Source organism: Saccostrea cucullata, unplaced genomic scaffold (assembly GCF_032062105.1).
Source record: "Saccostrea cucullata isolate Sc308-1 unplaced genomic scaffold, CSIRO_AGI_Scuc_v1 ctg4458, whole genome shotgun sequence".
NCBI lineage: Eukaryota > Metazoa > Mollusca > Bivalvia > Ostreida > Ostreidae > Saccostrea > Saccostrea cuccullata.
In genome coordinates, this window is record NW_026920784.1 from 16777 (window position 1) to 43125 (window position 26349).

At 31.6% G+C, this 26349-nt stretch overlaps 1 protein-coding gene and 2 long non-coding RNA genes across 4 annotated transcripts; 1 reads left to right on the forward strand and 2 right to left on the reverse strand.

Annotated features, from left to right (window-relative positions):
* Nucleotides 1–218: 218 nt before the first annotated feature.
* Nucleotides 219–5848, reverse strand: LOC134257685 (uncharacterized). Its single transcript, XR_009989978.1, has 6 exons — nucleotides 5559–5848; nucleotides 4111–4148; nucleotides 3362–3407; nucleotides 2975–3040; nucleotides 2586–2665; nucleotides 219–1377 (listed from the first exon to the last, which is right to left on the reverse strand). It is a non-coding gene; the product is annotated as an uncharacterized LOC134257685 (long non-coding RNA).
* A 3360-nt stretch (nucleotides 5849–9208) lies between these two features.
* Nucleotides 9209–11195, forward strand: LOC134257693 (uncharacterized). The gene is made up of 3 exons (XR_009989982.1): nucleotides 9209–9253; nucleotides 9575–9696; nucleotides 10958–11195. It is a non-coding gene; the product is annotated as an uncharacterized LOC134257693 (long non-coding RNA).
* A 4730-nt stretch (nucleotides 11196–15925) lies between these two features.
* Nucleotides 15926–20459, reverse strand: LOC134257713 (baculoviral IAP repeat-containing protein 7-like). Of its 2 annotated transcripts, none has more exons than XM_062740318.1 (7): nucleotides 20391–20459; nucleotides 17822–18835; nucleotides 17403–17675; nucleotides 17078–17212; nucleotides 16869–16934; nucleotides 16612–16670; nucleotides 15926–16416 (listed from the first exon to the last, which is right to left on the reverse strand). In XM_062740318.1, exons 2-7 carry the CDS (start codon nucleotides 18705–18707, stop codon nucleotides 16276–16278), a joined length of 1560 nt encoding a protein of 519 aa, XP_062596302.1. In that variant the 5' UTR covers nucleotides 18708–18835; nucleotides 20391–20459; the 3' UTR covers nucleotides 15926–16275. The 2 variants fall into 2 exon arrangements, with proteins under 2 accessions (XP_062596302.1, XP_062596293.1); XM_062740309.1 differs by having other exon boundaries at nucleotides 20340–20414.
* Between the last annotated feature and the right edge of the window lie 5890 nt (nucleotides 20460–26349).

A 26349-nucleotide genomic window follows, 5' to 3' on the forward strand; every position in this document is an offset into this window, starting at 1 on the left:
TTTTTAATGGTATAGTCAGTTTCTTTTATCAATTTATATATACATTTAAATTGTGATAAAATTGGGGGGGGGGGGGGGGGGAGAAAAAAATATTGTGAGATAAATTTATTTCATTAAGATCACTTCTGGTCAGTTTTTACTTTGAATAAGTAAAACATTAACACAGTGGATTTTCAGTATGAAATACAGCATAGGTATATGAATGTATTCACTAAATTTCTGTTTAATAAATACAGGTAAATTGATTTTCAAGCATACCTGATTTCACATAAGCTACATATCTACAGCTACTAGTACATGCAAATATTTCTGGAAGGTATCTATCTACATAATTATATTTAGTTATTAATTTTTTCTGTTAACTGAATTCAACAAAAATAATTTAAACTGATATGCACACCATTTATATATCATGACTCATATTAAAAAAAAGACAAAGTAAACAAACAGCATGCAATCATGTTTTTATATACAAGAAATTTACTAAGCACTACATGTAGACAGACAATGGAATGTTCAACAACAAATAAGTTGTATATTACAGGTATATGTTATAATAAAAATTATGCTGTTTAAAAATAAAATAAAAATTTATAAATCAATATTTAGATACCCTTCACAAGATCTCCAAATTTTGAATATTTTTAATAAACAAAATTAAGTGCACATGTACATTCTAAATATTTTTTTTTTCCTACTCAAAAAAATTAAAGTTCCATTTTTTAAAGATAATCAACCTTATAATAAAATTCATAGTAAAAATATTCAAGTGTTTCTTTCTTTACTGATCTGGTTTAAGATACATATGTAATTACAATATGTAATTCATATAGTTTAAGCATGCAATACCAGTGAGAGCTACATGTAGCTATTACCTCCCTTTTTTGCAAACATTTTCTACACCGTGATTGAATTAAAAACATCAGTTTTAAGTTATAAATCTTATCATTTTATAACTGAAGTCACCTGCATGGCACAGTGGCAAGAGCATCTGCTCGAGAGTCATGAGTAAGGAGTTGATCCATAAATTGCTGGTTCGAAATCCCACAGTCGGACATACAGAGGTCCTGTTTTGCAGTAGGTGCTAGCACCAAAAAAATCCCTCATTGCTCAATTAGCCATGAGTGCCAAGTAAAGGACAAAATTTGCGGCTCTCCACCGACAAATGTTGGCATCCCCATATGAGTGAGAATTTCTCAAGAAGAATGTTAAACAACGTACAAATAAACAATAAACTATAGAGTCTTTGAATATGCAAATTCTTTTTTTCTGAGAAAGGGATCCTCAAATGATGTTTAGATATGGTTCATATGAGTAGAAAAGTACTGTATCATCCCAGCTAGTCTTCATGAATTCAGCAACCATTTGTTACATGGCCTGAAAAATATAAAATGTTAATGCATTAACATAAAAGTATATGATAGATATTTTTATAATTAATCATAAATTAATTGAATCAATAGAATAAAGTCACACTTGTTATCTTGAAATGCTCATGGGACTGCTAAAAACCTGAGATATCCAAGAGATTCAGGGTAAGATATATAGAAAAAAAATGTTGTTCAAGGGACTTTAAAATGACTTTGATATCTCAATGTGTTCAAAATATCACTCAGTGTCAACTGTCAAAGAGATATACAGTATAATACCAAAGTTCAACTCTAAACAGAGTATATATAAAATTCATATACATGTATGCCATTTACAGTTGCTAATTCAATCTATCATTGTTCATTAATAATCTGCATGAGAAAGACATATGACTGTGCAAAATGAGCAAATTATACTAATAAAAGTAAATTATTTATACCGGTATGTAATTCCAAGTGTTTGCAAATCATTCATCCAATTTTTAATACTGTCATGAACGTCAACATACCCTAAGTAGTCAAAGTTTTTTGATTTTTAGATACTGTGTTGTTTAACTGTACTTATTTAAATTGCACTGTATTCACTTGTTTCCCAACAGTACACATTTTTCACATTATCTGAAATCCATCATTACTATCATGATGAGAGTTATGCCCCTTTTCTATAACCCCAAAATATTGCTTTCTTTTTGAAAATTGTAGCTTTTTTGACGTTACATAGGTATCAACTAAAGTCTCCATAAAATAGGAATTTAAATTATGAAACCTTATATTAGTTTAATCTCTACATAACTTAAAAGCCAAGAAATAAACAGAATGATTTTCCAATATTTACAAAGCACTTTCAAGATAAACATTCTGTTTCTAATTATGTCACATCCATTACCCTTGATTCTGGGATTTTGTTCTAGGATGTATTCATTCAAAAATATGATGTATTGTGGCCCTGATAATCTTGAATAGATTTCATAATAAAAGGCTTCAGCCTTAAATATTCCAGAATAAAACTTTGACCCCCCACTGTGGACCCACCCTACCCTTAATCTGAACAAATCTAAATCTGCTCTAACTATCTCAGAGTGACTAATAATGACCTGCCTATCCTTGAAAAGAATTAAGATTTAATTTTTTGTCTACGGATTACTATTGTTCTCTCTATTTTATTGCTGTACTCTATATACATCAATAACATATCATCACCAGTAATCAACATACCTTCTCTTTGGACTTGACATCCTTTCCTAGATTCTCGTGGTTGAAGCTTTCATCAGATAATTTGTTTTGTTACAGCTGAACTACAAATATGATTAATAAGTTAATACAATCCTCTACATTTAATTAATCCAAATAAAATACAAGCATTTGCAATAATGTGGAAAGAAAACTGAATGAAAAATACTGACAAATATCAATGCACTACATGCAAATCAGAAAAATATGTAATGCAATCATTTACAGTTTGCATAATATGCTGATTATGTATCAGCATAATTTTCATTTCATTAAATCATTAAATTAAATTAAATTAATTGTTTGCTGAAACAGACAACCAACTGTATTTATAAATTCTCTTTTAATGGATTTTCATCTGCCTTTGAACTTACATGTACTTTTATGCAGCATGATAATGTGAGAATTTTTTCACCCATTCTTTATTATTAAAGTATCTGCTGAAAATAGAACAGAATGTGATTAAATCTTTTGAGAATTAAACAAAAACAAAGATTTCCAATTATATTGACACTTTTATCAACATCTCTCTCTCTCTCTTTCTCTCTCTCTCTTTCTCTCTCTAACTATAAATAACTTTACACAGGATTCTTTTATACATTGATATACCTGTACATGTAGATATTGGAGTAATTGGGCATGCTTAATATTTTTATTTGTTTATTTCAATCAGCATGACCAGGATAATAATAAATAAATAATAATGTTGCATATTAAATATGTTATAATTTTATCCTTACAGTTACATATACAGTACTCACAACAGACAAACCTTCAACTTGTACATCACTGTCTTCAGAGTATATCCTGCAAGAAACATTCGATCATTGCACATTACAAATGAATTGATTTGATTTTCTTTTTTAAAAGTTTATATTTGCTTTTTTTGTTTTGTTTTAATGAAATTATAATTTTTGTGCATTTAATACAGTATCATCACTATCATGTGCATACATATTGAAGACCATTTTTAAATTCAATCATCATCAATCATCAATGTCATTCTTCAAAAGAAAAGACATACATTTAATACATGTAAAGATCAGTGAAGCCCATATTTTAAAAGTGGAGAAAAAAAATATATTTTCTTATGTGTATAATTTGTGTGGGATGGTGCATTATAAAATACAATTATAGTTGGGCAAGTAACTTGACAGGCTTGTGTCAAAGTTCTGTCATTTGAGAATCCTGTTTTGTTTAGATTAATTTTTTGTCCAACTGTGTATCACATTAATTAAACAAAATATAACTATTACATTTATCATGATTATTATTACATGTATTATGGTTTTGGGTCAGTCTCTTTTTATTAAATCTAGTAGCCTGGGAGTGGGATAATAATATTATGATGATTAGACCAGTAAAAAGCCTGAGTGAGCAGTGAAAGAAAACTATTTCTAGCCTGGGCCTACAATGATTTCACATTTGTGCTTCATTATATACATGTTCTAAATGCAATAATGTTTGTTTATTTAACCTTATAGGGTCAATTGTGTTATTTTTGTCATACCTGGAGATGGCTGTTCAAAATGTACTCTACAGCTGTACCTGCAACAGACAAACAAAACAGAAAATTACTTTTCATTTAACACATTGATATAATTAAACAATATGTAAATTAGATACATGTATTCTTACAAAAAAAAAATGCAAAACATCAATGTAAATTATCTTTAGCAATATCTTTTCATTACACAGATTGATGCACGCATGCATGTAATGCTTGAAAAGCGGGAGGGTATATTAAGTAATCGGTATGTCTGTCTGTCTGTTATGCTTTGGTGTACCCATCTCTTATCCGTTAATTCCTCTAATACCACTGAGTGATATTTGATGACTTTCACAGAATCTATGTTACACATTGCATTGGGGAACTTCTATTTTACTCTTTGATACGCCACATAGGAAAACATGAACACGGTCATTATATTCATATGAGAATTAGCGGTGGGTATCATTTAGTGTCAGAGTTCATTGCTCACAGTACCTCTACTTTTATAATATCTATACTATTTCAGTAGCTACTTTTAGATGGGCAATACTTTAAAAGGGAAAATAGTGGTACACATAGAAATATTCAAAATTTTCATAAGCTGCATATGTGATTGATTGATTGTATACTGTTTAGAATGTCCCTCTCGAGAATTTTTCACGCATATGGAGACGCCACCACTTGCCGGTGGAGAGCTACAAATTTTGGGCAAGGGCCTTTGAGCAGGGAGGAATCTTTTTTGTGCCAGCACCTACAGTGACACGGGGCCTCGGTTTATACGGTTTCATCCAAGGACCGGTTTTCACGTCCCACAGTGGGATTCTTATTAGCGACGTAAGGATTGACTCCTTACTTCCCGACTCTAGAGCAGACGCTCTAATCACTGCGCCACGCGGGCGACAACTGCATATATATGTGAAGTTTCATACCTGATATATACACAAGTATTTGAGAACTGCATTGACATCATCTGATCAAAAATTCTATGATATTAAATTAGAAAAAAACAACCATAATTTGATCAGAAGGCTCTAGTGAAAACTGCATGATTGATATAAACAGCTGACACTATTAAAACTTCAAACAAATGTAAACAAACCTTTAATCCTTTATCCAGGTACACATGTATATGTGTAGAGGAAATTCGGAGGGACTTCTTGGGCATACACACGAGTACGGATACGATAGAATTAAATTTTAGTCTCTTGGTATTTGAAAAAACACATGTATGGTTCTCACAAATCACTGGGTATTGATAAGTAAGAATAATGACTTTTATACGCGTAACTGCATATGCATGCATAGTAGACTACCTTACAAGTACTGAAGTAGGAACGAACTATAGCACACCTGCATTTTCTCTTCAATTTTAGACATGCTATTAACAGCATTTGACAAACATGCCCTAAAATATTTAGCCATTTTGTGCTAGAGGTAATCGAAAAAATAAATGAAATTCTACTTACGAGTGTTTTTCTTCACTAAATCAATGTTTGTGGGTTAATCTTTACCATCACAACTACTCCCTTCCACGTGGAAACATGTTTACAAAATCGAGAGGTGCTGTTTTGACACTTTAAAGTGCAAAAGCACTTGACAGAATAAGAAACTGCAAACCTACTTTCACTTTTCAGGTAAAGAAACGTTTGTTTTTCAACTTTTTGCAATTTACAAATTTTATAAATCGAGATTACATAAAGTTTTACCTCTTTTTTTCATGTTGAATTTCTCTCTCGATTTTCACCTGTAGCATGTTGGTCTCGCTGAATTCTCGCGAGGAAAGGTGTTTGGACGTTTACGGATTTTGTTCATATTTTATTACGTTTATCTCCGAATTCTTCCGATTTATGCTAATGAGGTTAGGAGGTGTGTTTTGGTTAGTCAAGCACGGAAGCACAAGGGCACTCCCGTATAAGTAAACTTGCGTCAACTTCTGTGGTGTTGAAACCACATGGACGTGGCACAATGTCAATTTTTTTTTTCAATAACAGAAAACGTGGAGTAATTATGCATTTTATTCATATTAAAACAATGCTTTTATCGAAAAAAAGTACTTGGATAAACGGTAATCAAAACCAGGTATTGTCTATAAGCTCAATCGCCATGCTTGATTTCATTGTTTACCTCGAGGCAATAGATGATTGACATGCCGAGAAGCCAAAATTTGAAGGTGCTAATGATAATTATCGGGTAACAACTTTCAATAGTTTAATTAAATTATAATTTGGCAAAACTTTCTCGATTGGTCGTACCGTGCTAGTGTGTATATAAAAATCAAGCACCCTTCGACATTACGTAATCGCGTGTTCCGGTTTACATGTACATGTACTTAATATGTTAAACCTTTGAACACATACACAAAATAATATTTAGAAATCCGTTAGCGCACAATAAATTTTAGCGTTCGGGGGTTCTTGCGCCAAAGGCGCTAAAATTAGTAGTGCGCCAAATATTCTCGTTTTACAGTATTTTTTGGCATAGCCCTCAAATCAATCCCCAAGAAGATGGATCTGTAGGACCTATGTCCAAAAATATTTTGTGTTTACAAGTCTCCACACATGTGTCAAAATTATGCACGCAGTATGAAATAAAATAAAAATCACTTTTTTCAGCAGAACAATAATCAGAAAGAGCTAGAAAGGCCTACACAATCACTTTTTGAATTACTTACACAGATAAGATTTTACTCTGAAAATTTTCGTTTCAAATTGAATATCAATACATGTAAATAAGTGCATTACAAACACAAAATATGGCAAACGATTTAAAAAGCATTCATTTTTACCTTTGTTTCAAGGATTAGAGCGCAATCAGCCAAAAGGAAAGTCAGGAACAAGCCACACGAGGTTCTTTCGCTGACTTGTTTTTTTTTTCCTGTAACAGGAAGTGCAAGTAGAACCTGGCTTATTCGGCTTGTCGGTTTCGTGTTCGTCACAGAATCGGGAAATGCCTTATAACTTTAATTTTCGTCATTCAATTTTTTTATCTTGAACTTTGATGACAACTATGGCACGCCAAATTCACAAAAATGAGATAAACCTAGTTTCACATTTGATAAACTAGGTTTATCGACTGTAAACTATAGTTTACAAACCGTAAACTATAGTTAACGATTCATTAAGTATAGTTTTCATCTGTAAAACTGTATTTAACGGTTGTTAACTATAGTTTACGAATGATAATCTAAGTTTATCTGTCTGTAATAAGCGTTAACAATATATTTTGTTGATAAACATAGATTCACGTTTGTAAACTATAATTTACAATCGTAAACTATAGTTAAGAGTTGTTAATCATAGTTTCACAAATCGTGAAACTATATTTATCAGATCGTTAACTATAGTTCACGGTTTGCAAACTATAGTTTACAAATCGTGAAACTGTATTTATCAGATAATCTATGTTTTGCAATCGCAAATGATTGTTTTCAGTGTTAAGTATAGTTTTGGGTTGTGAAACGTAGATTATCGCGTTAACTATGGTTTACGGATGTAAAATATAGATTAACGTTGTTAACTATAGTTTACAGTCCGTAAACTATAGTTTACAACCGATAAACCTAGTTTATCGACTGTGAAACTATGTTTAACTCATTTTTGTGAATTTGGCGTGCCATAGACAACGGTTATAAAATTTACGTTACAAAACCAAAGGTAGTTTTACTATGGAATGCCGTACGTCACATATTTCGTCATCATGCGGCTGAGAAAGCAGACAAGAAAGAGCAGAACGAATGCATATTTTCTGTAAGTTTATATTTTCATCTTGAATCTTCTATTTTTTATACCAGATAGATGTAATAACTTTCTTGGGAATATTTTTTGACAACTTAAATAATAGATCCAGGTAGATACTGCTGAGGTCCCCAGTGGGTCCAGGGCAAAGCCCTGGTGGGGGTCCTGGGGGCGAAGTCCCCGGAAGTTCATGGATTCTAGAGGTTTTGTAGCCGGAGAAAATGAGGTCTACCGAGTAGACATTTGACAAAACTATGTTTTATGCTAACTTTGACAATTTTAGGAGGGCGCGCACTGGGTGCGCCCCAACTTAAATCCGCCACTGAGTCTAAGCCTAGTTACTTTCCAATAATGAGTTGTCACGTACAATATACTCACTACTGTAGGTCTATATATATTTTTTATTGTGGTTACTAAATAATAATGGCCAAGCTCTAAAAAGCAGTTGCCAACCTATAATTTTTAGACTGGTAGGAAGGTAGTAATATTAAAGGCATTTTAAAAAAAAATGTTTTCAGATTCTTGCTGGATAACAAATAATAGAACTTTTCATAGACTGTCCCCCACTAAATATGAATAAGCTCCACTCTTCATCACTTGTCAAAATCACAGCTGTTTGGTAAACAGCAACTGAACAAAGTCAAAAATAAAATAGTTTAATGTCCTGAAATATTGAGAAAAAAATTATTACAAACATGGCTAGAAAAGATTAATTGGGTCGGATGCATTTTCTATGGGACGGTAGGCAACTGCCAACAAACAAATATTTATTTTAGGCCTATGTTTTAAAATATTTAGTAAATATTGTACATGACTGTGTATTCTATACTTACAGGTATTTGCTAGTATATGTAATAAGCAGATGGTACTCCATTATACTGCACTGATAGCTTCTCAAAGATTATACATGCAAACAGGTAAGAAAATTCTAGAATAGAGGGAAATATTTGTTGCAGATGTACCGGGTCAACAGGTGCGTGAAAGTCAGTCAAAATATTGGGTCTCAATAGCTCAGTGGGTTAGTGTGCTCAGGAACTGTATGCCAGAGGCCCTGGGTTCGAGTCTTGGTTGAGACTTCACTTTTCACCACCTGTTACAGTTGTATATATTGATATATGAAAATAATACATGTATTATATTATCACATTGTATAGCAATTGTGTTAATTATTGAATGCATAGCAAAACCATTAGCATTCAGACTAAATTAAGTTAAATTATAGTTAACTTTATTAATTCATAGAATACTTGTGACTTGTGTAATAAAATAATTGTTATAGAGATAATGAACAAAATGAACAAAATGTTTTTGAACTGACTTTTTGAGTTTCTCTGTAGGCACAGTTAAAATGTCAAGATGAAATGACAAGATCAAACTTCAAGTACCAGAGTAATCCTGAATCATCCTGATTTGTCAAAAGACTACATGTAAGTAATTTGTACGAATATTTTAATTAATTTGGACACTTTAATCTTAACAATTATGTCTAAGCTGCACATATTTAATTTTTCCCATCTAAACCAGGGTTCAATATTACAGAAAACAGTCTAGAGGTGGAAACTGATAGATCATTTGAAGAGGATCCTGTTATTTAAGCAGTCATAAATATGTTTCACAAAACAATGAACACCTTGTTACAGCATATCTTGAACAGCCTAGAACAGATATTTGTTACTTTCACTCAGAATTGTTTGAAAACTCTAACAATACACAACTTGTAAGCTAAACTCTTAAGTTCAATATTACAGAGAACAGTCTTGAGGTGGAAACTGGTGGATCACTTGAAGAGGAAACTGTTAAAGCACAGAGACATGTACCAAAGAACAACAAGACATGATTGTTGCAGCATATCTTGAACAGCCTGGCATAGGTATTTGTCACTATATTTAAGGTCTAAAGAGTACAGATGTATTCACATATTTTTAGGTCACCTGAGTAAACTCAAGTTCAGGGTTTTGGTGTTAGGGGCTCTAATGAATGATTAAAGAAAAAAATGCATGAATTCCTCGAAAACCTTTTCCTTTGCTCCTGATTATTATGTCAGTGTTCTAATTAAGTACATATTAATGATAATGAAAAGTGCCTTTTCCAAAATGGTTAGTTTCAGATCCCCTGGGTCAGGGTACTTGGGATTGGGTGGAATCACATAGTCTGAAAATAAATTAATGCTTTGAAATTTTCTTTTTGGTAATAATCAACCATTTATGTTGAAATAAATTTTATGATAAAATTTCCAGAATTTTGAAATATGTGCCCCCAGGGTCAGTGGTTCCTGTGGGGTAGAGTGCACAACTGGTTAAAAAGTGGAAATACATTTTCTCTTTGTTACTCTGATCTAACTCTGGGTATTAAGTAACTAAAATAAGCAAGCTAAGTGTATAGTTATGATAAGCAATAGTGCCTCTTTCAAAATTTTGAATTTAATGGCCTTTGATTTAAAACATGAACCAATTCAATTGTTGGACAGTTGTTACATGATACTCAGGTGACCTGTAAGGCCCATGGGCCTCTTGTTTTAAATCACAATTCTATAATGGAAACATTTAGATAGACAAAAATTGTTTGTGACTGAAAGGTCTAAAGGACTATATCCCAACTCTAACATAGGGTAATTTGAACTATAGATATCATGATATGCTTTTAAAATATAAAATAATAACTTTCATGAAGATATATTCTAAATAAAAAGGCTCTTTACTATCACCAGAGGCAGTGAAATAACTCTGCATGCTGTTCATGTAAGCAGTGTCAAAGTCACAGGGATTGAATTTTAAGTTCTTGGCTATAACATAATAACTAATTATTGTTAAAGTAAGATCTAGATCTCAATATACTGTCCTAATGGTTGAATATAATTATCATTAGATACATTGTATTAAATTTCCAAAACAGAGGTCATAAGGCAAGGTCAAGTTTGCAGAATTTATAGAAATTTCACTAAAAAGTACAACTTTTTATATGATAGTACATGTATGAAGATAACATTATCTTACTTGGCATACAGCTGATCATGGCCAAGAAATATCAATCCTACTTAAGGGCATTTAGAGCATATATTTAAATCAGAAAATTTATTGTCCATTTTGCATTTTAATATAACCTTATAGAATGTTTACCATTTGTATTTTCAGTGTTTACTAACAACACCACCTCAACAGAACTTCAAGATAAAGAAAATTTACGTAATGAGAACCTCAATAAAGAAGATAGAAAAAGATCAATGGTTTTAGTTTTCAATGTAGAAGCTGATGTCACAAATGTCTTTACTTAGTCAGGGAGTCCAGAAACAAGTTTTGATTCTTTAAAATTGAAAGTGACTTTTTGTATAATCATTCATTTCTTGTATCTGGATTAATTGACTAAGTAAGAAAAAAGAGAAGATATTAAATCCAAGGAATTATCCAAGAAAAAAGATCATTTGCAGGAACTGCTAAGAAGCATAATTGTGTTTCCAAGGATTCGAAGGATAGAATTAATGGATTGAGTTTTGGGGCACTCAAAAATAATAGTTTGATATCAATTTCTAGGGCTTGTCATTGCATGATATTCATATGAAACCTGGGTTCTTTTTTGGCATGATTTTCATGCGAATTTTATTTCGCATGAAATTCGTGAGAATTTCATGTAAAAATCACATGATATTTTTATGCGTATATCATGCGAGGTGTTTTTCGTCTCCTTTTCATGCGAAGAATTTGCATGATATTCGTGCGAATTTCATATGAAAATCCTGCGAGCCACTTTTGCCTGAGTACTCCGTGATGGAAAACAAAGTCTTGTAATATACGCGTTTCTGTGGTTTGGCATATATAAAAGTGATGTTGTGCACTTTTATGCTTTGCATATGTATAAATTTAGACGAGTTTTTAGAAAGAGATATGGTCCTTCCTTTAAAATATTGTCATCATCATAACAACCTATTACTTCTCTCTTCCTATGGAAGATTTTATAAGCGTAAATGCATTAAAAGGCAATAAATATTAGTTAGAATATACAGTTTGATTAAGTAGAAAGCAATTCAAAATTTAAATTCCTTTCCATCCAAAATTACACATTTCTTTAAATTGCTGATAATACGAAGATTGAAATTGCACTTAAATTTGAAATAATATGAAAAGAGAAATTAATTCTGTAAAACATCATGCTTATGGAAGAGAATAAATATATATTAAATGCTTAACATATCTGCTGAGTTTTATAAGATAAGATGTTCCCGTGGGAATTGTTTGATCCCTTGTATTTTTCTAGCTTTCTCTTGGGTAAATCAAGTGAAATATCTCTTCATTCTCTGGAAAAGTAGGTTCTGTAATTTGTACATGCACATGTTCATGTTGGTCTTACAAGGTCATTTCGTTCCCTAACATTGTTTATTTAATTTTTCAATTTCTGCTTCTATATGTCTACAGAGAAACTTTTGATAAACTTAATTTTGCCATCTTTAACCGTGCTATGTTGATTGCACAATATGAGATAAAAAGCCTAAGGACAAATTCGATTTTACAATTAAGATCGATTTTATTGATGTTTCTAGCGACTCAATAAGTACAAATTGTTATTATGATATATTACGTACGTGTATTACGGTGGGAATCCAATTCAAAATAAAATTGATGGAATAATAAAATGACATTCACAGGAAGTTAATAAAATTTTCTTTTGACAATTCAAATAGGAAAATAAATTTTGGCATTTCATGTTTACATTTCTTTGCTTTTAAGAGAAAAAAAATCTTCGCTTATTTCAAAAAATGATGTTAAAGATTATTATTTCTAGCTTAGAATTAAATTCTCTCAATGAATTTTCATATAATTAACTCATCAAAAAGATAAAGATTTATAAAAATATGTTTTGTACATTAAAGAACGTCAGTTTTGAGCAGGTTACTCATAGTGACTCATATAAGAACAACTTGATTTATCTCGTATTCAAAAAAGGACATCATCCAAAGCAACTTACCTTAAATTAGTAAAATTTCGTCCCTGCTAATTAATAAGGTGCCAGGAATAGCACTTGACCAACGTGTAATTACGGGCACCTGATATATTTGCCCTTCCTTTGCTTGCTTTTCTGAAATAAATCATCATTAATGATTGTGTTTTCTTCTTTTTTTAATCTCTGTTGCCTTCTCCATTATTGATTGATTGTATTTTGTTTTACTTCCCTCTCGAGAATGTCTTATTGCAAACCATTGGCTTTTTAAACTTGCAAGTTTTACTGAGGAAAATGCAGCTAAAACAATCCGTCTTTTCCCTAAACTCAAACATACCAATCAAGGAATTGACGCGGTTTATAAAAGTAATATTCTTATAATCACAAAAGGATCCAGTCTTGTATTCCACCATATTTCAAATTAAAGGGTATACCTAGTATTTCCTACAAATATACATCGACCAATGCTTCCATACTTTGCAATTACAATTTTTTTTACATGTCCTGGATATCGAGCATCTGAAACATAAACCTCCATCGTGTTCATGTTCTTCTTCACCCTATAACTATATTATTGCTGGACACATTATTACAGGTGACGTAAACATTGTTAATAATGAAGACCTTAGATAACTTATTTTAAAAGGTCCTAAGTATCGGGAACCCCGATCCTTCAACTGGCGTCGGACTTTCATACATATTTTGGAATCTGTTGAGGATTATGTCAGAAGCTGGGCCAGATATGAAAAAGAGGACGTTGACACTTTGTCAGAAAGGATTAATTCTATCAGATCCATGTTAAATTCGCGTATTAAAAGATTGAGGGGCAAAATGAAAACCATCTACCCTTCTGTATTCAATAATCGAGAAGTGAAAAAAAATAGATAGATGACATAATCAGTACGTACGGGTCCCTGCTGGCAAAGCAAGTAACAACATTGTCTTCGTTTGTAAGGCTGATTATATAAATTGCATAATAATAATATATGAAAAAAGAACTTGGATTTTATTCTTCAAGTGGTAGTCCAACTTATACTCATAGTTCCCATTTAAGGGAAGAAATTCTTCAAAATCATAAGTCAGTTATATATTTTAAATATACCTAAAAACCAAAATGAATTTGAACTACCTTATATATATATATATTGGATTCCGAAACTTCATAAGAATCCTTACACACAAAGTTACATTGCGGGTTCCAGTAAAAGTTCCTTTACTTCTTATTAAGATATTGAAAGTAGTGAAGGAAAAACTTCAAGAGTACTGTGTAACAATATATTCAAGAAGTATTGTGAATCAGATGTGGATACTCAAAAATCCCAAAGAACTTTCCACAACTTGAAATTCATACTTGGATATTTTACTTGAAAAAGACGTTAATGATAATCTAACAACCAGGCTCTATGATAAACGTGATGATTTTAACTTTTCTATCTTCAACTTCCCTTACTTGAGCAATAATATACCTACATCACCTGCATACAGAGTTTATATATCTCAGTTGATTCGGTCTGCAAGAGCATGCTCTACGTATGAACAATTTTTAAAACGATGTGAATTATTGACAAACAAGTTGATGAAACAAGTGTATCAACAGTCTTGTTTAAAGTCTTCATTTCGTAAGTTTTATGGTCGATACAACGACCTTGTCAGCAAATACAATTTAAAACTGACTGACGTTTTTCATACTAATTATTAATCCAGTATTTATACACTATTCCTAACTGAGATTTCTAAAACTTTCTGTTCTACGAAAATATACACAAACTTTTTTCATTATGTCAAAAATAATAGGATATCTTAGCTTACAAAATGGTAACTTCATGTATATTCGCTTAAGTCTAGACAGATTGGTAACAATGTTGTATTCAAGACATATAAATTTAAAACCACACAAATAAAGCTTAATGGTTGAAAAGTTTTTGAAGACCAAAATGATGGTTCTCATCCTTTCATTGCAAAGTTTGCAAAGTTTACTATACTGAAACGCAAAAGAAACGCAACAAGCAGTATTCTACAAATGTTTGAATTTTTTATCTAATGATTTTCAAAAAAAGAATGCAGCAAGGCTAAACTAACTCTTCAGAACATCAGAGATTTGATAAAAATGTTAAATGTTTATCTTTTAACTTTACTTAGTAACATATGACTGTTAAAACACCCCTCCCAGCCATTCAGTTACAACGTGCAAGACTGTCCTAAACAACTTTAGCAACCTAATTTCTACGATACAAAAGGTTAATTTATATCGCAATTTGAGCAAAGGAATTATTTTTTGCCATTTTTGAATGCCTGTTTTTCTGATGATTAAGTCGAATTTTCTCTAACTAAGCGCATTGTCGTAACCCTTGGACTTCTGGTCCAAGGACTATCGTTTATGCATATAATACGTAAGACCCCTTTGAGGCGTACTTTAGTGTATTTTGCATCATCAACTCTCCATCACCTTGACTTTGAGTTTTTCCACCTAGAGCAATGGAAGATTTTATTTTTTGAAATATTGCTGCATTACTTAAGATGAAAAGTACAAACCCTGTAAACTCCATAATTATACAAATGTTTTGTTAAACATGCATTTTTTGATTTCTGTTAAGCAGACTCAGACTTGATTTCCAGTTATGGTATGAAAATCGTTCAACCGTTAAATTACAGATATTTACTAAATTGAAGATATCCATAATTTTAAGAAACAAAGTTCTTCACTTTACATAATTATTTCCACCTAAAGTTGTGTGTTGCTTTTCTTTTGCGTTTCAGTATATTAATGTATGTATATTTCTGGTGTTTATTCATTGATAATTTGCCTGCCTTCAGTTAACTTATTAAAAATAATGAGAAGCTGAATCAACCCCAATTTATGCCAAAGTATAAACATACATTTTTCAATGTTTATTTGATGTTTTTCTTGTATGGAAGTTATATGTGGAATGTTCAATGTTAGATTAAGAATAAATATGTTTTAACATATTGTACTTATCTTTTCAACATAAATCCATTTTTAAAAAACTTTATTTCAAGAAAAAAAAAGAAAATCACAAATCTTCAGTCAAAATCTTCATTAAAAAAGTATATATACACAAGAGAAACGTTAAAAACGATTGTAAAATTCTTGTACATGTACATGTGTAATAAATGAAAACTTACAACCTTAAAAAAATATGCCCTTATTTACTGAAAAATATAATTAAAAAAAAATAATGAAACATAAAATTTTAACTTTCATTTGACCACAATATCTTTGTAGCTTACTCATTAAATAATGCTGAATAAGATTTTCGTATAACAAACATTACTGACTTAATTTCAACTTGAAAATACATGTAGCTGGACTTAAAATATAACATTTTACACATCTTACACATTGTAAAAATATCCAACAAAATCATTTTGTAATGTCATCTATAACGTCATAAGTCTTGATATATAACCAAGAACTCCACATGAATATAAAGCGAAATGAATCAAACACAGCTCTTCTGTGTTTTTGTTCTTCAGTGATTTGCAGTATACACCTGTATATTTAAACAGGATATGTTTTAACTGTGCCTTTGACGAATGCTCTACAGATAGGACATTTGCGCATCGCAGGTGCGCAGTGTGAACAACAACACAAATGACCACATGGAAGAAAGGCAATCGAAACATCTTCTTCCATACAAATCTGTAATTGATTATATAAAAAACTTTACCCAAAAAACATTAAATCATTTTATAAATAATCATAATTATAATAATACGCATGTAATAGTATCATTGAGATTTCAGAATAAATACATTTTTAAGGAAATTTATTTTGCTCAGTTAATTAAATGGAACAAAAATTCATGGTTAAATGTGTAAGAAAAATTCAATATACCCTACAAAGTCTTTGTTCTTTGAGCCTTCTGTTTTCCTCCATCAAAGACTGGGTTTCATCTAAATAAGAAGGAATTCAGAAAAATACAAGTAAGATCTTTCTATATAATAAGTGATAAGGATATAAAAAAATAATTATTATTATCTTTATGGCTCTTTTCTTAAAAATTAGAACATGTCTCAAACTCAGAATTGCAAATATTTCAGTTGATCTTTTCATTATAAACAAGTCTTAAAAATAATGAAAAAAAGATATACCGTTCAAACTTATGGCTTCTAATTCTTCAGAAAGCTCAGAGGTTGACAACAAGTTGCTTGTTGTGCCTGTCAAAAAGAAATACATTATGATATTATACAGTCTTCTTTATCATGTTTATGTAATTTTAAATCTTTGAAATATAAAGCTGTACATTGAGAGAGAGAGAGAGAGAGAGAGAGAGAGAGAGAGAGAGAGAGGGGGTATTTACTGGTAACATTTCTGTTGTTCCCTTCTGTGGAAGTAGACGTCGGAGATATTGCGGGTTGATCTGGGGATGAATTCAGCGTTGGTTCGGCTGACTCACAAGCCAGAATTTTCTCTATCAACTCTGCAGTTGTAATATCTGGAATGTATACAAAATGTATATGATTGTCTTGAAAATAAAAAAATGACTAGTAATACATTTTCGTAAATCTATTGTTCTCAAGACTATATTCATTTAAAAAGAAAGCTTCAATTTAACAGTCTACGAAAAATAACTCTAGAATATAAAAAAAAAAAATCTGAGAGAGTTAAAATAAAAAAGGAGAAACCTGTTCTTTTCTTGCCGATTTTCCTGTATGCCTCTTTAATTGTATTCCAAGTATAGCCCATTTGATGAATTTCACATGCTGCTGGAAGTTGCTCAAATTCTAATGAGATTTCACTTTGTGCTTGAATAGGGTTATTTTCAAAATCTTCTTGTACGTTCTGTACCAGTCTTACAAAATCCAGTCCTCGATTTTGAATCAAGAAAGGACATTTTGGAAACCATCGCGCATGCTCTACCCAGGCGTCGTCACCAGGTTCCCAATTCCTCAAGCCACCTGAAAACAAAGACAGAAGAAAGGTAACTGCTTTCTACTAGATTCTCATAGAACCAAATACAGAGCAAAGCTACACATATGTTGACAAGAAAGAATGCCTAAGAAAACAAAACTATTTTAAGTATCGTCTCATCAGAAAAGATTACCTCCGCAGAAGAAACAACGGACGTAGTCTCCATATCCAACATAAAAGAATCCTGCGAGACTAAGGTCCCTCGGTGTCTGTGTTAAATGTGACGGCCACTGCTGGTAACTGCTCACTCGAGTTGCCATCACAGCGTAGCTTGGGTATCTCGGTCTCTCAATAACTATTCCTAGAGGCTCTAACGTTTCTTTTAGTTGATTATGATGTGATTTTGATGGAGTTGGAGTTTGGTGAATGGCATTTGTTTGTGCATTTGCATTACAGCTGTCATATTGTTGTCTTTGTGTTCCTTGAGGTCTTTGTAGCGAACGTTCAGAATGGTTATTAACAGTTACAATTGATGTTGATTCCGTATTTAGATTATTAGGCCTACAACTGTCTTTTGATCCTATTGGAATATTAGACTCGTTACTTCCCCGCACATGACGACAATCTGGAGATAATTGTCGGTGTAACTCTGTGACATTTTGTCTCGTCCAATTAGAATTATGCACTCCACATGAAAAGCAAACACATTCGTGGTTTCTTCCCGTAAAATAAAACCCTGAACGAGCGAGTCGGACGGGGCTCTGCGTTAAAGTCAGAGGAAATGTGGAATAGGACCTCAACCGCAGCCATTCATAACGCATCTCATTTATTACGTCCCCATTCTGAAGCGAAGCACTAAAATACGAATTCAGGGAATCTGGTTGTTCAGATAACGGCAATGTTATCCAAGAATGCAAGTTTTGATGAGTCAAACTATGAAAATTGATATCTCCAGCTACCAATAGCGATATGCCAAGTACTTTGAGTTTTGGGCTTCCAAAAAATGTCTTTCTTATATAATTACAAAAGAACCCAAAAATAAAAATTAGTGTAATTGCAAGTATTAAAACACCAATCATCTTGACTATTTACTCAGATCGACAGTTTTTCCTTTTGCATAAAACTTCTAAAATTTTCAAGGAACAGTTTGGTTTGGTCTCTGTTCTTGTGAAACATTCAAAGAATGCCATGTTGATGATCGCCCAGTCTAAAATGATATACAATATAAAAGTATTAAAAACGAACGTTGTTATATCAGTAAAAATGTAAGAAAAAAAATATTGGTAATGTACTTGATAGGCGTAGTTTTTCCTATAAATATATAAATATAATCAAGTATAAATCAAATAGATATTAGAATATAATTTTAAATTAAACACAAGCAATAAATAAGCCTACAATTAGTCAAAAATCAGTCTACTTTTTATTACGAAGCCATGTCAAAACATCCATACTTGCTACCCATGGTGGAAGAATGCGAGATAGCAAAATCTTATGCACTTAAAAATAGACACTACGAAATTTCTTAGCATAAGGTATATTTTAGTAGTGTTACATCAGATATATACCAGAAAGGAAAACGATCAAAAAATAAGATAGAATACTAAAACCATGACGTAAAAGATAATTAATTAAATTAAGTGTAGTTATTTTATCGTCTTTAATTTCTTCTGGATAGATACTAGATAGAATGTTCTATCGTTAAAATGATATTGTCCTACGGACCTGTACCGAGACACAGTTAGATTATTCTAACTAGATAGATACATATACATAAAGTGATGACGTAAAATCAAATATAGTATGTTACCGGCCCTGTGATCTTATTCAAACATTAAATTAAGAAAATTTTATCTAATTATTACCACAATAGTCCACCATATCAGTTAGGGGTTTTCCAAACGATTAAATATAGCCGAACTTGGTTCAATGAATTACGCAGTAAAAAAAAAAAACAAAAATAAATAGATAAATAAATAAAGGTCGATTCAATACGAGAAGAAAAACAATTGAAAATATCTTAAAAAAAAAATTCCTTCTGTACATCACCATGTCATGTGCATTGACTGAGTTTTTCTCATGTTCTTTAATAACTCGGTGTTTATATGTACATGTACCTCTGACAATACGGAGTTGGCTGCACGGTATTCATATGCGTCGGAACTTGGGATTGGGGGCAAGGAAGGAGGCTTAACCCTCCGCTTTTTTTCAAGTACATGTATAATCATATATAGACACTGAAAACTAGGTTACTTTGATCCTTTGGTTTAACCCTCACACTTTCAATTAACCCCCCCCCCCCCCCCACTTTCATAAATTTGCTTCCGACGCCAATATGGTATTACATGTATATTATCAACCTACCCAATACACAATTCACAGACACCTAGGTTTGAGTATATCGTAAACTTTTTGACAGACAGAAGGATAGCTGCTTAATTTGAAATGAACTACATATACAGATATAATAATTTATGTATTTTTCTCTAATTTAAGACAATAAATTCAATCTATCGATCGGCTAATCTGCGGAGCAGTTCGATTTGAAATCAACAGATAGAAAATAATTTATGTCAACTTTTGAATGTCAATGTTTTTCATGATCGCTATGCATGAATAATTTTAATCGACGAAATAATCCCCCCCCACTCCCCACTATCACCACCACCAAGAATAGAAATCGATCTTCTGTGAATGTGAATATTGCTTACACATGTGTCCGAATCCTTTCTTCAAAGTGCACTGAAATAAAAATTACTCACACTTAGACACTATCTCCATGCAGTCCTTATTTTCCTTTCAAAGTTCAAATTACGCAATGTTTATTTACAACGTAGTATATGTATGGACACCCGTTTGGGTCTCCATCCAGGGGTGCTACTAAACTGAGAACCCTGGAGTATTGTCAAGAACCTTGTCGAACGCGAACCCTAATGAATTTTAATTGTTTTTTTTTGTAAATGAAATATTTGTTTAAGATAACCAATATATTGTACAAATTAGAATTGAAAAAATATTATATTGCCAGAAATAATGCTCAATTTCTATGGATCGAATACAACATACCGAAGTAAGGAGGCTTATTACATCCACAGTTTATTTTAGATTTCATGATATAGCACCACTTATTATGTAGAAGGCAAATATTAAATAGGAGGTAATGATTTCATAAATATTTGTTAAATAAACTGAATTTATTTTTTTCCCCTATGTTTTACATGTTTACATGTTTTAGTAAGATGGTTCATTTCAGGTTTATTGATAATATATAGAATTGCAAAAGAAATCGATGTCAAATAATGGGCATCCTTAGAAAGTACACAACATCACAATACTAAATATGATACATGTTTTTGATTTTGTTTTAATAGATAGAAAATAACCCCCCCCCCCCAAAAAAAAAACAAAACAAAACAAAAAAAAAACCAATGTCATTTTCTTCGTAGTTTTTAAAGGAATAATTTGGAATGTATTTCAACGAATGACATGTAAAAGTTTGAATGATGAATATTAATGTTTTAACGAAAAGAAAATTCCGATTAAAAAAGATATAAAATTATTTGACATAAAAAGTCCACTTTCAAGAATTATCTTCAGTTTTCTAGACAAGTCAATGAAAACTGCCTTTCGATGCCAATGAAAATCAGAGCTACACTGCAGGATCACATTACAATGTATATAATTAAACATGTGTTGTAAAATTGTAAAAGCTGCTTTGTATTGCAGCTGCGAAATATCAGAAATATACTTTCACCCTTTTTTGCAACATTTATTTCTGAATATTTTAAGAACGACAATTCAAGGCTAAAATTTTAAACATTTGGACTTTTTTAAAAATTTTTTCCTCATTTTATTGACTGAATAAATTTCTATTGTGAAAATATACTAAATTCTATTTTATTCGTACATTTTGCACAATAGGATATAAAGAGCTGTTTGTTTCTCAGTTTATTTAGATAAATACTCATTGGAATACATTTTTATAGTAGATACATTTTTAAAATCATTTTAGAAACAGTATACTGTGTCGAATGCATAAAGAATTACGTGTAACCATAAAAGAAAAAAAAGTATATAAGCGGTGGGCAAAATTATTTTAGTTTTTTACTCCTTTCTCCTTTGTCTTTTCTTTCTGTTTATTAAATAGAAAATAAAAAAAAAAAAAGAAATAGAAAACTGTCAATGAATGCGTGCCAAAAAAGTATTGAAAAAATTGCATTATGCTTAAAAGGTGCTCGTAGTATGTGGATATTCAAACAAGTCATAAAAAGCGAACTGCGTAAAATATGCTATGTGATTGTTGCAAATATGAATTTTCATATAAATTTCAGTATCAACTCTTTTAAAAATTTCTTAAGATCGGGTAAAGTAAGTGGTGTTCATGCTTATTTTATTAGATATCACCTCTGGTGTTCTAGTGGTCTTTTTTCCATGGTAAACATGTTTTATTATATGATTGAATAATTTCCATCTCTTTGATTGGCTGAGATCCAACTATGTTAGAAAAATATTACATTGTATTGACCTGCACGTGACGTTCCAGGTCAATACAAGGATTTATTTCCTCTACATTGATCTAAAAATAGATTGGGAAATTCCAAATTGATACAAATTGTTTTAGAGAGCTATTTAAACGACTATGATTTTTATTTTCATGTGAACAAAACATAAGCAAATATATATTTTAGGTGAGGGTGGTAAGAGGGGATGCAGGGACCCCCCCCCCCCAACACTCTGAAGAACATTTTTTTTTTAATTTTTTACTTTTTGGCAGTCAGTTTTCCCTAATAATACTCTTTCCTTTCAAAATCTATCCTATAAAAAAGACTGACATTAAATATTTTTTTCATGGCAACTTAAATTGATTAAAAAACATTTCAAAATGATAGGACAGGTAAGATTTATTCACATTTTAATTCTGCATATGTCTTGTATTTGGCCAGGACTTATTAAAATAATCTGTATCAATTTAACAGTGAATGATATAATAAAAAAATAATTGCTGTTTTTTTCGGTCAATACAATGATTTAGCCATCTTCGAAGTACAATATTCACATCGCCATTGGGCTCGGTGTATATTGTACTCCTCAGATGGCTAAATCTTTGTATTGACCTCAAAAACCAGCAATAATTGTATAGTATTATTTAATGTTGCTTTAAAAAATAACGGCTTTTGGTATTTACATTTTTGAAAAGTAAATGTTTTTCTCCTTACATTAATCTTTTATCACTACCTTTTAAATTAGCAATTTTAATGCACATCAACCATCGTTCTGCTCATGTGCGAATCACGTGATATAGACGGTCACGTGACCCCCCCCCCCCCCCTCCGTAGCGTTCTGTCAAAATTTAAGATTTTTCTGAGTTTTATATTTATTACCATATAAGTCAATTTCTATAACAAGAACAGTTCATTTGTCAGAAATGGTCAAATCTCAAACACAGAATGGGTGGATAAGAATATCCTTTCCAAAAATAAACAAATCTTCTGTTTCGGGAGAGACGTTTATTCAAAGTGGATTGAGAATGGGAGCCTCCTTTTTATCACATCTAAAATGTTTAAAATCTAAAGTAAACAATATCCTAGGTTTTAAATAGTAATATTACTGTTCAAATATTCAGCTATATTTCAAAGTGTAAATTGGAGGTCTTTGAAAGCAGATTGTTTATTTAAAAAACGTCTCTTTTCAAATTTGCTTTCACTTGAAAACATATCAAGTATCATTTTTAAACATCTGCCTTCCTTCACTCAAACGATCAATCCAGTCAATGATTGAATTAATAGGAAGTTATTTGTCCCAATGAACTGTGTACAAATTATCTTATGCTACTGCAAATGGATTTCTAAGATATACAATAAAATGTACTGTCGTTTGCTGAACAAGGACGACTGAGACAACCATTATTGTCACAAGTGACCTGCATAGTGACGTAATTTTTACATTGTGACGTAATAAATAAGGATCAAAACTTCATTCAGCATATGCTATTTATGAAACTTGTGTATGGCTATGTGTGTATCATTTTTTTTCTAATCTGAATTGTGGTTTTGTAGATATAGAGATAGTTCGGAAACTTTTTGATCACCCCTCTTACTGCAGAATAGTCGTTAAAGTAGTTTTTAAAAGAACCTTTCAATTTACCTTTCAAAATAATGTCTTATTCAGCGGATGCACAGATAGGGTTTAAATCCACCCTTTCTGCAGAATTATTTACAGAAGGAAATGACACAAACATATATTTAAAATCCAAATTTAAATGAAAAATTTAAATTTGGATTTCATTTTATCCAAGGAAAAATATTTTTTTGAATATATATATAAAGAATAAAAAGAAGTTAAAACACAAGATGCAAACAACGATGAAAATGGAAGAAGATGATTAAGAACAAAAATGCATAAATATTAATTGTTCGTTTATTTAGAAAATAAAAAAAAATAGAAGAAAAGCACCTTTCTCCCTTTCAGTGGGCGATACAAGGGGCATCTGATAAAACATTTACAAAGCAAGGTGTTCTTTTATTGTCTTTATCAGCATCTGATAAAAACTTTGATAAAGCAATGTGATGTTTTATTGTCTTTATCAGCTTTCTCAGGTTTCAAAATTACATTAAACGATGTAAAATCAAAGAAAATATCAGATTTAATCATTAGGTTTACGGTGGTCATTAAGATTTGTACATCGTTAAAAAAAATTAGTTTAATTGCATTATCCCATCCTATTTACGCATGGAAAATAAAAAAAATACTTTTTTTTCTAAATATCCCTAAATTCAGGTTGAACGAATATCATTTTTATTTTTTAGATCATTATACTTCTGATTGTGCACAGTGTGAGTCCCTTTACTCTTCTACAATTTTTAGGTATAAATCCTGATGATAATCAGTGATATTTTGATCAGGATAATTTGAATAAATGCGCAGGACTTTCGCTATTTTTATATAGTTTAAGCATTCTCCTGTTTTTTTTTACTCTCGGTGAGCATAGAAAATCCATTTTTCCTTCCTCACCATGCCTACCGGACACTGGTTGATGATGATAAGGACCCTCGAAGATTAAGACATGCTTGTGTTACGAATGACGCAGTCAGCATCAATATGTTAACCAAATGTTAAACCAACAAACCTTATTTTGTTGGCCCATGATGAATACTGAAGTTTGCCCAGCATCAAAATGCAAAGTGGTCCTTTGTTGAACCAATGAAATGGCATTGCATGGCCCAATATTGCATTGTAATTTCTTGAACGTTGGGACAATATCGAACTTAATTGGACTGTCCGTAGTTGTATTTGCATGCATAGATGTTAGCCCAATATTGGTCTTGCAGTGGGCTTAGTTATTTTGTAAGTCCGCTAGTTTTGCTGGCAGCCAAGGGAACGGATGTAACAGATTTTTTTCTGTTGGTAGCCAAAGGAATAGCTGGAACTGATTCTTTTGCTGGTAGCCAAGGGAACGAATGTAACGGATTCTTTTGCTGGAAGCCAAGGGAAAGGAAGAATGGACTCTTTTGCTGGTAGTCAAGGGAACGGAAAAAACAGATTCTCCTGCTGGTAGCTAAGAAAATGAATGAAAAAAGGAAATCAAAGACAGCAGCAATAAATTGTCGAAACAAAAGAATTTTTTTTTTTTTTTTTTTTTTTTTTTTTTTTATTATGAAACAAAAGAAAAATTAATTAATGTTTATATGTCAATACGATACATCCCAGTGCTCTCAAAATTAAAGTACACAGCAGAGACTGACTCATATGTTTTATATTTTGATGTTTTACTGAATCTATGTCACTAACAGCTAAATTTTATATTAAACGAAAAGAATTCAGTTTTCCCATCGTCAACAGTGATCATTTATGTACATGTACACTAAACCGTTATCATCTGCACATGGGGTTTCTGTAACCCAACTTATTTGATACCCAAGAGCATGCTCTTAATACAACCAATTCCAAACCGAGGCAGGCTACTGTCAGAAAAATTACTCTTACATGAATTTTAACAACCTCATTCAAAGTCAGAGTTTTTTAGTGATATAATTCAGATTTATCATAGGTTTCACTGCTAATATCCAAAATCATGCATGGGTATAATACTTGCCTTAATTGTTAGTTCTTGTGCAAAATCTTATGCGTTAAAAGAAGAAAACACTTGCTGTGGCCTTCAACCCGACTTGTAGACATATCGACGCCGTATTGTCATTTAAAATTGGTAATTTCCATTCTTACGTCGATACTATATATCCTAATGAACTTGAGATAAAAGATACCACAGAGTCTGACACATCTGTTTCCTACTTGGATATTTTGCTTGGAAAAGACGTTAATGGCAATTTAATAACCGAGCTATATGATAAACGTGATGACTTTAACTTTTCTATGATAACTTCCCTTGCTTATGCAGCAATATACCTTCATCAACTGCATACGTAGTTTATATATCTCAGTTTATTCGATACGCAAGAGCATGCTCTACGTATGAAAAATTTCTAAAACGATGTAAATTATTGACAAACAAGTTGATTAAACAAGAATATCAGCAGACTCGTTTAAAGTCATCATTTCGTAAGTTTTAAGGTCGATACGATGACCTTGTCAGCAAATACAATTTATCACTGAGTCAAACGCTGACTGTCGTTTTTCATACTATTATTGTGAGTCCATTATCTATACACTGAATTGACAAAGGATTTTTCCGGATTGACAACGGATTTACAACGGATGTCTATA